Source organism: Homarus americanus, unplaced genomic scaffold (assembly GCF_018991925.1).
Source record: "Homarus americanus isolate GMGI-L3 unplaced genomic scaffold, GMGI_Hamer_2.0 scaffold33531, whole genome shotgun sequence".
Lineage (NCBI taxonomy): Eukaryota > Metazoa > Arthropoda > Malacostraca > Decapoda > Nephropidae > Homarus > Homarus americanus.
Window position 1 is genome coordinate 425,179 of NW_024723306.1, and position 14,127 is coordinate 439,305.

The 14,127-nt window shown below is 38.2% G+C and overlaps 2 protein-coding genes across 6 annotated transcripts in view; one reads left to right on the forward strand and one right to left on the reverse strand.

The window, feature by feature from the left end:
- The window catches only part of LOC121863400, a 42,391-nt gene extending 30,349 nt beyond the window's left edge, over positions 1 to 12,042 (forward strand). The window contains exons 12-18 of one of the 5 annotated variants that reach the window (XM_042362029.1): positions 83 to 2,351; positions 2,860 to 2,957; positions 3,183 to 3,582; positions 6,418 to 6,532; positions 6,972 to 7,178; positions 8,585 to 9,025; positions 10,829 to 12,042. In XM_042362029.1, coding sequence (XP_042217963.1) covers positions 83 to 2,351; positions 2,860 to 2,957; positions 3,183 to 3,582; positions 6,418 to 6,532; positions 6,972 to 7,178; positions 8,585 to 8,791 — 3,296 coding nt within the window. In that variant the 3' untranslated portion in view covers positions 8,792 to 9,025; positions 10,829 to 12,042. Of the gene's footprint in view, positions 1 to 82; positions 2,352 to 2,859; positions 2,958 to 3,176; positions 3,583 to 6,417; positions 6,533 to 6,971; positions 7,179 to 8,584; positions 9,026 to 9,714; positions 9,756 to 10,828 lie in introns of those variants that run through there. The other 4 variants (XM_042362025.1, XM_042362027.1, XM_042362026.1 and 1 more) reach the window with 4 other exon arrangements.
- Positions 12,043 to 12,693: 651 nt separating this feature from the next.
- On the reverse strand, positions 12,694 to 13,152 carry LOC121863403 (CENPB DNA-binding domain-containing protein 1-like). Its single transcript, XM_042362030.1, has one exon. The coding sequence runs from the start codon at positions 13,150 to 13,152 to the stop codon at positions 12,694 to 12,696; it is 459 nt and encodes a 152-aa protein (XP_042217964.1).
- Between the last annotated feature and the right edge of the window lie 975 nt (positions 13,153 to 14,127).

A 14,127-nucleotide genomic window follows, 5' to 3' on the forward strand; every position in this document is an offset into this window, starting at 1 on the left:
TCTATGCATTATTTATATATTTAAGACCTTTTTTTATGGAGATTTTTGCTTGATTTATACTGTATATTAATTTATTTTTCAGAATTACCCCCTGACCTTGAGAGCATCCAGTCTTCAGTTGCAGTGAAAAACTCAATGTCCTCCAAGAATCAAGTTCCTTTAACTGCAAGCCAGTTGACCTCCCAAGATGATTTGATTAAGAAGATTGTTTCAACTACAAGTATATATCAATCTCCTGGAAATGTCCAAGATGTTAGGGAGACAACTGTCTTGGATAAAGAGAACATAGATGAAGCAGACACTGACTTATGTGATAGAGTCAGTAACTTTGAAAGTGAAACAATAACTCTTTGTGCCAAGGACAATCGTGGCATTGCATTAGTGTCTGCAGCTTCCATATCATCAATATTAAATGACAAAAATCTCTCAGTAATTGAAAAAAAAATTGAATCTGCAGACTCAGGTTTCATAAATACCAGTAGTTATGATGAACATTCAGGTACATGTAAAAAGTCAGCAGTTGAACAGACTAACAAAGTAAATGATTTACCCTTCAGTAAGTCATCTTCAGAAGGCGGTAACATTGATTACTTATCACCCAGGTCAGTCGAGAGTACTGGTGATCTTTGGGAAGCTTCAGAGAAGAATTGCTTGATAACATATAAGCCTCTTCCTCTAACGCCAGAGAAGAAAATGGGCCAAATTTGCCATTCTATAGTTAGAAAAAAGAAGGCCTTGGTTGCTATTCCATCATTCACAAACATGTCCCCAACAAAACAAACTTGCACTTCATCACCTGAACCTAAGAACTGTGAGGATTTATTAACAACAAATATTGAAAGAGTTGAGAGTAATATTAGTTTGAATACTACACGAACATCAAGGAAAAATAATTCTCTGCAAACAGAAAATAAACACTCTGAAAAATCACGTTCGACAGATGATGCAGAAGTTAGGAACTTGCCCAAAGATATTAATGAAACAGGTGCTTCACATGTGCCAGAAAAAACTTATTCCACTGAAAATCTGGAGAAAAACAGTCCTCCAGCTTTCACGGCAGGTGAATGTAATGTAAATACAACTGAAGTTTCTGAAAAAGTGATAGAATTCTGTAACACTGAGAACAAAAATTCTGAATTTGAAGGTACTAGTGGAGAACATCAAACTATTGTTGGGAGTAAAGCACTGCAAGAGAGCGGCAATGGAACTTTGCAAGAAAGTGGCAATAGAACATCGCAAGAAAGTGGCAATAAAATATTGCAGAGCAGCGAGTCACTTAGTGTGTGTGAGTGGAGGGAACACGGTCATGAACAAAACCCTGTACAATGTAGCCATCATGAAGACAATGAAAATTTAAAGCTGACACTGAAAGCCCAAAAACACATAGATGATGATAATGGGGGTGTAAAAGATGTAGAACCCAGAAAAGATGAATACTTTGACAGTTGTAGCCATTCATACGACTTAGTTCCCCATTGTGTGAAAGAACCCAGAAACACAAATACAGGAGAAGTGGGTATTGATGCCCAAAAACTAACTAGTGAAGAAAAATCTGTTAATTTGGGGGAGTACAGTGGAGAAGAAGCTTTTATAAAACCCAGTGAAGAGGTTATTGAAACCAAATTAGGAGAGGAAGAGGAAGATAGTGATGTTTTAAGGATAGAAGTGCCATCGGAGAATGAAAATGACAGTAATGACTGGACAGACATACTGACTCTCAGGCTGACACCTTTCATTGACTTGCTTACCTTGAACTTAGAAGCCAAGAAACCGAGCGGTAAGAGGACAACAACACCTACAAAACCTCGTCAAAGAAGAAAACCTTTAAAAGACACTGTACCGAGATGTAAAGAAGATAAAGGTTCGAGGAAAGGCAAGGCAAGACAAGCACCAAAATATCAAACGGAAGCAAATAACTTAAATAAAAAGTCAAGCCAGAAGATGAATAATGCAGATGGAATTAAGAGAAGTATATCACAGATGGAATGTAGAACTCCTTTAGAAAACCCAGAAAAGATGGTGTTAATGCATGAAGATTTGAGCAGGACTGGCAATCTTGTTAATGTAGAGCAAATTAATGTATCAAGTACTAATGATGTAACCCAACTGAGCTCTCGGAAGAGAGTTAGGGAAGATGATTCCTCTAAAGGCCTGACAGGAGTAATAATGGAAGAAGAATGTAGCCAAGGCCCACAGAAGACGAGGCGCAGGATTCAGCCAATTAGAATCGGAGAGGTTGAAAAATATGCCAAGCAAGCCGGGGAACTGTCAAGCAAGAGCAAAGCCAAGAGAGGAAAATTTGGGGAGCAAAAGGGAGATGGGACAACAAGCAGAAAAGAAAAAAACTCTCTGTGAGTTATATTCTTACTTTGATTCAGAACTGTATAGTATTGGGTGATCCAAAACAAACACCTTTTACATCAGTATATTTACTTGTGAATCAGTTTATGCCTTTACAAACAAGTAAAAGATATAAACTGCAATGATCAATTAAAAAATTATAGTAATTAAATGTGGATAAGGTGTGAGAACTTGTGTACAGTATTTGACTGGAAATTTTTTTAAATTTTACATTTTCTCCCGACATAACTGATTCACAAAGATATATATACAGTATATTTTTCCCTCTTCTTTTTTCTTCTTTGGTGTACAGTACAGTACAGTAATACAGTACCATGGTCTTGCATTTTCTCAAAGATATAAATTGATTGATAATACAGTGAGGTATCAGAATTTTTCTCTGACATAAACCTTTGACAGTAATTTCTCTCAACCATTTGATAATTAAAACTCGGTAGATGTCGTTGATAAACAAGTTTGTGGTAATGTAGTAAAAAGATGTTTATTTTTCATCTGGAGGCTGGTGGATGAGCTTGAAGGCAGTGTTCATAACTTGCTTGAGAAGGTGACTGGGTCTGAAGGTGATTCATTGAGGCGAGAGGTGTTGCTGTGCACAGGTATCTTACTGTCTTCTTTTGTCTTCACAGAGCATGTTGAATATAACCCGTGTATGTGTTTCCAGGGTTATTGAATCTTACCCTATACAGTATATGAAATGAAATAATTATTGACATCACACTTATGATAACTTACTTTTAACCAGTCCATCATTTTTTTTTTCTTCATTAAGAGTTTAGAATTATTATTATTACATTAATTACTTGTGTAATTTGAAGCTGCAGGAAGCGTCAGTGAACGTAGTGCCAGCTCATTGTCAAGTGCCAGTCCTGGACGTCTCCAGATCTCCGAGTCTCCTAGATGGTGTGACTCTTCCCCAACCCCGCACTGTGACCCGTCTCTGGTCTACTTGCCCCAGGGTTATACCTCTAATGGGTCACCTTTCGCCAGACCCCAGTATTCCGTACCCGGCATTCTTAATTGCTCTTCAGTACCCAAGGTCACTCCAGTGGCTGTCAGTACTCCTCAGATGGCACAAGAGCTTCACAACAAGGAGACAGGAAATAGCTTGGATAAAATACAAGGAACTGAGGGTGGGTGTGAACTGTCAAGAAGAGGACCCGGTAGTTACTTGATTGAATCAGAACCTTCGAGGGAACTTGAAGAGGAATTTGGCTGTGGAAGGTATGTTAAAACTGATAGAATACATAAACAGCAATTTATGGAAGTTTCTCATGTGGCAATGAAAAGTGTTTATTCATAAAACACTAACTTAACAGGTCTCATTTATTGTTATTCTGATTAATGGCATGGCATTGTCCTAATAAGTATTGGGACTGGGATGCTGTATGTGTATAGAGTGAATGACTGGATGAGTAAGCAAAGAATGCATTTAAAACAGTATGCACCGCCTAAACCAAGAGGCTGTGAAATATAAAAATTGCAGTATACAGTAAAACTTCGCTAAGGTGGACTAATTGGAGGGAGGGGGTGTCTGGGAAAAGAGGTTGTCTGCCGTAGAGCAAATAAAAAAAAAAAGATTCCATTTTAAACAAATAACGAGTACAACACCAATGTATCCAATTTTTATGAAAGAAATACGTGTTTTTTAATAAAAAATAATTAAAAAATAATAATGTACACAAAATACTGTACACCTACCCCAAAAAAATGGAAGGCAGATCCAGCTGGAAATGCCTCTGACTGCAAGAGGCCTGCAGTCACTCTCAGTCTGAGTCAGAAATAAGGATAGGAAGAGGAACCTCAGCCAAGGAGGAAGATAGTAAGGGCAAGGAGGCACTGCTGGAGGGTTTTGGCTTGATAAAAGTGTCGATCTTTGTTTGAGTGACCTTGCTTCTTTGCTCATGTATGACAAGTTCCCTCGAGTGCCTTGAGTGATCGTAATAGGCCCCAATTTTATAATTTTTAGTCTGATGAGTAAATTCTATAATGGTGTCCAGGCAGTCTCTACCTTCTGGCAGCTTTATTTTTGGTGGTTCATCTTCCTTTTCTTCATCATCATCATCAAAAAAAGTCTGTAGTTTTATGTACAGAGTCCACAGTCTCCTCCTCTTTCGAGTTGTGGTATCCAGGATCATCCTCATCAGCCTCCAGCCGAGCCTCCACATCCTCAACTGTAGCATCCTTCTCTCCTGCTTCAAGAAGGGTTCGGTGGCAATCGTCTAATTTGAAGCCCTCAAAATCATGCTCCTCATCAATGTCATAAAGGAGCTTCATTCAGGCATTGGTGAGGGTTGTTGCCTTGACTTCTTTGGCAGCAGCAGCAAAATTAGAAAGCATGGACCTGAAGCTGTACAACTTCAAGTTTCTGAGGGTCTTCTGCCCTCTTGTGTCCTCCACCTGATCCTCACTTGCCTTTTCCACCACCATCACTTCATCCAAAACTTGCATTTGTACAGCCTTTTCTCATCATAAATTACACCTTGATCCATTGGCTGTATGACAGGTGGTGTTGGGTGGCACCTGATCCTTCTGTCCCTGCTACACAGTGTTGAGATGTGAAGGAGCATTATCTAAGAGGATGATAGTCTTCACTTCATCTGCAGGGAGGTTCAGATCTTCCACTTGCTTATGCATGATCTCCACCACAGCATGTTTGTAAAACCAGTCTGGTGTTATGGCTCCTGTAAACCATGCATTCTTGGAGTTACAGTAGTGGACAGGAAGCCTGTGCATAATGTCCTTGATTGCACGAGGTTTCATGCTTTTTCCTGCAACCACAGGTGTAAGCATATGGTTCCCATCAGTATTTGCACACAGCATTGCAGACTCATTCCTACCAGGCAAACTTTTTTCACTTCTAGAGACTTGTGCATTTTCTGGTAAAGCTCTCCAATAGAGTCCAGTTTCCTCTGCATTGTACACTTGGCATAATCGAAGGTTTTCAGCTTCTATTATACTCCTCGCTATTGCATTATGCGTGGGGCTGTGACGGACATAAACAACAAGATGAAATTTTAATAAAAAATTAATCTTAGAACTTACCAAACTTCTATAGGCCTTCCTTTCCTCTTGATACACTCCTGCAGGCGTGACGGAACTGACTGCCAAATTGTGGATTATTTGTGGGTCTAAATTATTCCACTCCTCACGAATGGCTACCTCCAGCTTGGGGACGGTACTTGTGTCCTTGCCTTGTAGACGACGCATGATGATGCTCCACATATTTTCTTTCGGATTAAAGTCAGGCAAATTGCTTGGCCAATCACTTATGAAGTCTACCTGACAGTCAACAAGCCACTGTATTACAGGTTTTGCTGTGTGACATGGGGCACCATCCTGCATAAACACATCAGCGAGGCATTTTTCAAAAGACCCGGGCAAATAATCCAAAGCAGCTCCAAGTAGTTAAATTGGTTCATCATCACATTCCTAGGTAGCACAACAAGATCACCAGTTCCAAAGTACGAGAAGCGACCCCACACCATTAGTGACTCGGGATGCTTATCAGTATTGAAAGTGAACTTGAGGTCAAGCGAATCACTCCCGGGCGCCTGTACACATTACAGTAAAAGAACGATTTCCAGTAACGGAAAACGTTGCCTCGTCACTCCACAGCACTTGCTGCCACTTGGTCGTATCCCACTGAGCATTAGCCTTGGCCAAAGCAACCCTACGCTGCCTCTGGGCAAGGGTGAGGAGTGATTTCTTGTGTGCTCGGTGGCTACGAAACTGCAGGTCGTCATGGATGTGGCGGAGAACGGTCCTTACGTAAACATCACCTAGAAGTACAGTCAGTTCTGCTACAACACGCTCGTTGTGTTTTTGTAAAACCTCGCGTTGTAGAAATTCGTTCAATAGAAATAACGGCTTATGGAGAAAATAGGGTTAGGACTGAGATAGCTTATATATTTAGGTGTGTCTCTGACTAAATCTTAACAAGGTGAGGATGACTGACTGTTTGTGAGTACTCTTTGTTGCACTTCATGGACAGTTTTTGGCCTCTTATTCAGTACAGAAACATCTTCATTTTTTTCCTGAATTTTGGTATGTTTACAGACAGAGACAAGCAAGACAGATGGCCAATGTGTTGTTCAGTGGAGGAAGCTTAGAAATTGCACACAGTCCTGAGAAGCAGCTGGCAATAATGGCAAACTACCGGCATCAACTGGATGTGAGTTCTGTACCAGTTTCAGTACTAATAGTCTTACCTAAGTCTATCATAGCCAGTTGGATTAGAGACTATTAAGACTAAACCCCATAATGCCCGGGATCCATTCGGAGTGTGTACCTGTCTTAAAATATTTATGTTGGGGCTTCTAAGGGCTGGGATCTGGTGAATATTAAGACTTAGTAGGCCCTTTGAAAGGTCATCCAGTTCACTTGTCACACAGCTGATCATCTTCAACGTTCACTGTCCAATGTATGACTTTAGTAATTATACATAATTCTTTGGTTCTCTTTATCAGCCTTATTTCAGCAGTGGTTAAAAAAAAATTTCATTGTAAGTGAGAAAAGGGTTGTAGGGGTGAGTTGAATTTAAGGTAGAGGTTAAATAATCCCTCACTTTCTACATCTGTAACACTTGCATATAATGTCTTCTTATACAACAGGTACACAGTTTGCACATAAGTGAAGATAGTGTAAACAGTACAAACAGCATGTGTTCAATACCACCCACCCCTGGGAAACACCTCTATGTTCCTCCAGCCCCAGCCATAACCTCAGCCAGCGGTGTCAACTCTACTGATGCTTCCATGCAAATGCCGGCTGCGCTCCCTTTTAAGAAGCGCAAGAAGATTGTATATGTACCCAAAACAGTAAGAGATAATTCAGTTTGTATAATTGGTACTGATTAATTGTAAGGTTACATGTTTTTCTAAAATACAATTATTTTGGGGGGAGGAACAAAAAAAAATTTGTAGACAGTGAATTATTGTAACTGTAAAATATGTAAACTGTAATTTTTTAATTTTTTAGCAATAAAGTTACAAATGCTGAGGGTGGCCAATTGCCATTTTTGTGCCATGTATAATTTTTGAGCTAACATAGGTCAAATAGCTGTTACAGTCAATATTGATGAAACAATATGTAAAACATTATTTTTCTTGACATAACATTCAAATCGTACACGTGGAGTAATGCTAAAAGAATGTTATTTATGTATTCAGCCAGATTTTACGTTGTGATGTTCAGGTTTCTTTGTAGGCTCATGTTGTTATGGAAAATACAGATGGGTGTGTAAGTCCCAATAAAACAATTTTTTTTTTCACTTAACTCACAGCTAGTGATGTGAAGTTATACTAACACTAATAATATTTATGTAGTGTATACATCTGTGGAACTAGCTACAGTACTGTATTTTTTGTAGACATAGCTAGGGCTATCACCTAGATACTCATATATGTTACCATCTCGTTGCTAGGCTGGTTGTATCATGGAAAAGCACTGTATGGTACTGTATTATGCCAGCACTAATGTTTACCAAGTTAATGTTTTTTTAAATTGCAATTTTCCCAAAAAAATTGATAGGTGTAGATCTGACTATTACGAATTATCACTGAAAATGGAGTGGAGTTAAGATTAAAAAGAGACAAAGATTAAGATTTGTATTGTTAACAGGAAGGTATACAAGAAGTGTGATTAGAATGTATGAATTGGTATCCTAGTAGGCCCACACAAGGGTAAACTGCCTATTCCTACATGCTGACCACTTGGACTGTGTAGGTAGATTTTGTACAAACTTTGAATAATTTGTACAATTGGTCAGAAACTGTTCAAAATTTCAGATGCTTCGCCTATGTGAAAAAACGTACCAATTAGCCAGTACGGTACATTAGATTTAGTGGAGGCTGAATTAGTAGGGTTCAAGTGTATGTTGGTTGGAACTAGATTTTTTAAAATGAATTAAAGGTTAGTTTATCCTTTCCAAAAACTGTATACCAGATTTTTATAAAAGACACTTGGAGTGATAGTTGTCATTGAGTGTGAAGGATGGAAGTGTTGTTACCACACATGCCCACTCTGCAAACTCCATTTATTGTTCAGTTATAACACCAGATGACAAGGTCGATATATTAATTTCCAAAACAAAAATGTGAAGAAAAAGATTTACCTAGAAAATTCTATATCAGTGTATATATAAGATTTATTCATATATAAAAAGAATCAATATTTTTCCCCCGCCTTGATCGAATGTTATTTATTTATTTATTTAATGTTTTAGGTAAAAAGCAAAAAAGCCAAGAAATTACCCATAAAGATAGATATTAATAAGTTCCTGGACAAGCTTCACCAGAAACAGCAGCTAAAGGAAGCCCTGGGAAATAATAGCTCAACGTCAGCAAGACCCCCAGTGTCAGTAGAGATTAACAGTGTCCACATGAACCCCAGTGGTAATGAAAATCAACAACAAACAGAAGAAAAGGAGTGAAAATCAATATTGACAAGAACCCTAATGACAGCACTGACCACAAGAACTCCAGTGACAGTCAAGACCACAACACAAATCTCGGTGACAGTAGAGGTCAGTAGTGGAGCGGCCACAAGAACCTCAGGTACTGTACATTGAAGATCATCACCAAGAACCCTAGGTACACTTAAGGTCCACAAACTATTTCACTTCTATACTCATAATTATCTTCCTGATACATTGAGTTTATTACTAGTAAGTAGTAGTGTACAGTATTTATTTTATTGTTCCTTAGGTTTAAGGTGAATAGTAAGTGATTTGGTCACGGTTTAAACTTAGGTAAGTTAATTTTGTTATTCCCTCCTGAGGAAATGGATATATTTTATAGTTATAATATTTGGCCATTATCTTGATTTTATCGATTTTGTTAAAATTCTTAATGAATATACTCCTGAACATGCTGATTAACGATCTATTGTCCGCAGTTTGATATCTGCATAATTGTCCAAATGACAGTTCACATATTTTAAATACTATTCTAACACTAATTTCACGCTGCCTATGGTTTTTCAAGTTAATTTTTTAGTTGGGATGTACTTAAGTAGTTGGACACATTAAATTTGAATTCTGAGAGGAAAAACTCTTTTGGGCCTAAAATTCACTATATATGTACTCCTGAATACGCTGATTAAGTATCCGTTATCCACAGTTTGATATCTGTATAATTACTTGTCAAATTACATCTCAGATATTTTAATTACTTTTCTAATGCCGCCTATGGTTTTTCAATGTCACTTTTTTGTGTTTGTGTTATTTTGGATGTACTTTAGTAGTTAGACACATTGAATTTCATTTCTGAGAGAAAAAGTGTTTTCGGCACTAAGGGGGGGGGGACATAATCTTGATTTTACCGATTTTGTTCAAATTCTCAATACCCTGTACAGGTGCTCCTCTACTTACCAACGCGTTACGTTCCTGAGGCTTGTTTGTAAGTCCAACTTTACTCTTGTAGATGCCAAACATATTGTAAAAAATATAAAGATTATGGATATTTAGTACAGCTATACCTTTTAATACAGCCTTAAAACCTGGCTCACTCTTCTCTTAGGTAATGTTTGTTCTATCTGGAATTTTCTTCAAAATAATCCAGTCTCATCCACATTAAACATCTGTTCTGGCAGGTAATCCCCTTCAGTGATGATGTTTGTATCTCTGAAAGTTTGTAAGTTGAACGTTAAGTAGAGGAGCATCTGTACAGTATATTCTCGATTTAACAAACTATTTCCAGCCACCCCTTAGTGAGCTAGTTCACTAAATCGAGTGTGATTCCGTTAAATTTTGAGTCAAATGTGCCACTTGGCGCATGGGGTTTGTTTACCTCCGCTCAGTCTGTGTCCTGCTGCCACCGCGTGTGTTGTTCACTGCTACCTCTCGGTGCTTAGCCATCATGCCGAAAGTCTCTCAGAAGTCTCAGAAAGGAAGTGGTTTGGGGGAGAAAGTCAAAAGAGTACGGCTATCAATTGGAAATAATAGAAAAAATTGAAAACAAACACTGAACCTCCCTAGCTTAAGTTAAGCCATGAATAATGTTTCTAATGGTTTTATGTACATATCATGTGTCTGAGATGTCTCCATAGGTGTGAGCGTATTTACGGAATTGATCTCGATTTACCGAACTAGTTCACTAAATCAAATGAAAAATAACGGAAAAAAGACCTTCTGCTAAATTGAGAGTTTGTTATATCGGATTCTGTTAAATCGAGAGCATACTTTATATGTACTCCTGAACATGCAGATTAAGGATCTGTTGTCTGCAGTTTCATATCTATAATTATTTGTCCAAATGACATCTCAATTATTTTAATTACTTTTCTACTGCAAATTACTCACTGCCTATGATTGTTTGCTTGTGGTGGTTAAATATTGTTATCAACTGTTGGATGAAATGATTAATAACATTAAAGAATGATGTTGATTTTGGTGATATACTATATTGAGTTAGATGATACAGTACTTAACAAAGATATTTTTTCTAAGCACTTTCTCATTGTCTTTCAGGGTGACCAGAATGAAGAACAACATGACCTGTTGTAGCTGTGCTCTGCTCTGGTGTTCCCTCTTCACAACAGTGACCCCAAACATCATACGGTTTATCTCTGTCACCTCATATAGCTCAGGGTTGCTACTCAACAGTCCATCTGTTAAAGACATTTATATTTTATTGAAGTTGTGGTAGATGAAGTGTCTGATTAATTCATTCTGGTTTCAAAAATCTAAATACTGTATTAGACAGTAAGTTTAGATGAACAAAATTTACGAATTGGGGAAGAAATCTTTCAATAAGAGCTTCAATTAATATATAATATACAATATACCTTCTGCTTGTGTTTCTTAGTCAAGTGTCTGGTATATCTTTTGGGAGCTGATGAATCTTCTCAAGTACAGTACAGTATATACAATATTTGAAAACTCACACTTGTTTATGAGGTATAAAGAAATTTGTGACACACTAGTTGTCCTTGTGGTAGTGAAGACTGAAAGTGATGTCAATTGCTTTTTAAGAGTCGGTATTAAGAGTTTTTATCACTAGTGTAATTAATTCCCATAATGATTTTAATTTAGTCAGTTATGCCAGGGATGGAATTGTATAATAGATATCAGGTTTAGAATTTTACTGTGGTCATGGCTGTTGTTGCCTTTTGGTTAACTGTGATTCCCCATACAAGAGCCCTTCTTCTTGGTCACTGTACTGTGTTCCTCATGTCTTGAGTGCAGTTCCCTTCTCATTAATTATCAGTTGGATACCTGGGTGAAACTCAATTGATAATGGGGATTCTCATGGAATTTTCTATATTTTAATGGAAGTTTAATGATAATCTCCAAATGAAATATTTCTTATGGAGTATTGTCTGGGTTTTGACGCAGCAGAGCTTGTAACAGTAGAAGATGAACTGATACATTTATGGAGCTTGTATTTTTGTAAGTTATGTATTGAAACCAGTGTACAGTAGTTTAAGTGCTGTAACTGAAGGACAGATTTGGTGTGTTCTGGGGAAACTCTCGATAGGGACAGGACCTGTGTTCTGTTTTTATGTTGCACAGTTCCTCCATGTAAACATATCCTGGCACCTGTTTCTGAATATCTGTGTAATTAGTTCAGTTTATTTTCTGGAAGCTCTGTAGATGAATTTATGAAAATACAGTACAGTCTCTCTTCGACTTACGGCGGGGTTCCATCCCAACGACCAGGTCGTAAGTCGAAAAGGAGAAAATAATACATAGAAATTCTAAAATGGGTGTCTCTTTTTCTTCTCAGCTCCACGAGAACTCTCACTTTTACGCTTGCCAGCCATTTTAAAGGGAATTGCAAACGAAAAAATTTTCAGTACACAGCACGATCACTAACGTCGGGACTCGAAAATACGTAATGTGAAAAATATTTTATACGACCATAGCCGTCGTATGTCCGGGTTGTCATAAGTCGAGGAGAGACTGTACTGTATATTATACACATATCTCTGTCTCATGTACAGTATAGGGCTGCCTCACTTATCGCAAAGGTTACGAGCATGAAATATCGAAATTGCGAATAGCGGAGCAATTTCTCCCATAAGAAACAATGTAAATAGGGGGGATACGGGCATCACGGCCGTCAGATTTTAACACTTGTTTTACTCAATACATATAGAACATAAAAGAGATAAAGAAACTAAGGGTATAATATCAAATAAACATCAATAACAAACACTTTGAGTTTATTAGGCATATATGTTTACTAGTACAGTATACAGGGGTACTTTACATGTTTGAATGTTTATGTGCGTAGGTGTGTGAGGTAAGTTTTAAACGTAGACTGTTAATTTATCTCTGATGTGCTGTGTTGCTTGCTTGCTGAAGTTGGCATTAGGGGAGAGGGTGAAGGTTTATTGGGGTGAGAGGAAGCTGTGGTCGTCAGCCTCCTCACTGCCAGGGTCGACGGCCACCTCGCTCATTATCGCTATCAATTTGCACTGTAATCTGTTTTTCTCCACTGCCTTCTGTTGAATCATGCGTTGCGATAAAGGTGTTGTGAGTCGCTGGGTCTGGTCGTCAATCCACGTGCTCAACATCCACTCCATACTCTCTATCTCAGCATCATGAAACCTAGTCACCTTCGTAGCCGTCAGTGGTGTTGCAGACCTGGCCATCTCCTTGATCTTGTCGGCACTTTTAACTATAGAATGCACAGTAGAGGGAGCCAAGCCATGCATGCGCCCAATCACTGACGGTCCTTCCCCGTGTTCATGTCTTTTTACGATATCCAATTTCACGTCCAGCGTAACTGCCACATGTGATCTCTTAGCAACATTACTGGGAGTTTTAGTAGCTGGTCGCTTAGGCATTGCGAGATCACACAAAACACAACTGCGAGATTACATTTTACACACGCCAGCACGTGTGAGACTGAGGCGAGTGGAAGCGCTACGGTTGAGGCGCGCGGTTCAAAGATTTTGCTCGTAAGAATTTGTGAATAAACGGGGCAACCATTGCGAATAGTGGAAATGGGTAACAATAAATTGATTGTAGATAAACGGGGTTACGAATACCGAGGCTATGAATAAATGGGTTTGCCTGTACTGTGCACATTTTATTGACTTAGGCTCTGTTGTTACCATAATTTACCAGTATAATTAGAAAGGATAATTAAGACTGCTGGGTATTTTGTTCTTAGCAATATCTAATTGTTTTTTTTTTAAAAGGAAATTTGAGAATTATTTTAAATGAATTTTACTGCAGAGATTGTATGAAAAGTACTTAATCTCTGCTCCTGTGAAATTTTGAATTGCAGGAAAAGCTTCAAAACACATTTCTCATATGATCATTCTCAGTGTCATGAAGACAATATATCTTTACTGTCAGAACGAAATGATCTGAACTGTAAAGTAGCAGTAGACTTAATTTTTTACATGGGGGCTCCATCCTTGTAGAACATCGTGTACTGTACATTGAACTTGTGCTAATTAGGATCCTCATGGGAAGAGGAGGTTGTATTCCTTAGCCTAAGGGGAGGGGAGCACCCATGTTGTAAGAGGCTTACGTGACCTGTTACAGCCCTTCACGGTGATCATTACAAAACTACCATAATTTTCATTGATTCTGTCATTTACTTAATAATTTATGTATCATATCACAGCTCTCATAATCTGGAATGTATGTCACTTTATTTTGGCGGGGAGAGACACCATATACTCTGGACCGCCCTACAGCCATTTTCCTTAAGTGAAACTTTTCTACACAATGGGAATATGAAAAATAAATAATAATTCTTACGTTCTTTTCCTCATTTAAATTTACAGTAGAAAACTTGTTCATAATTT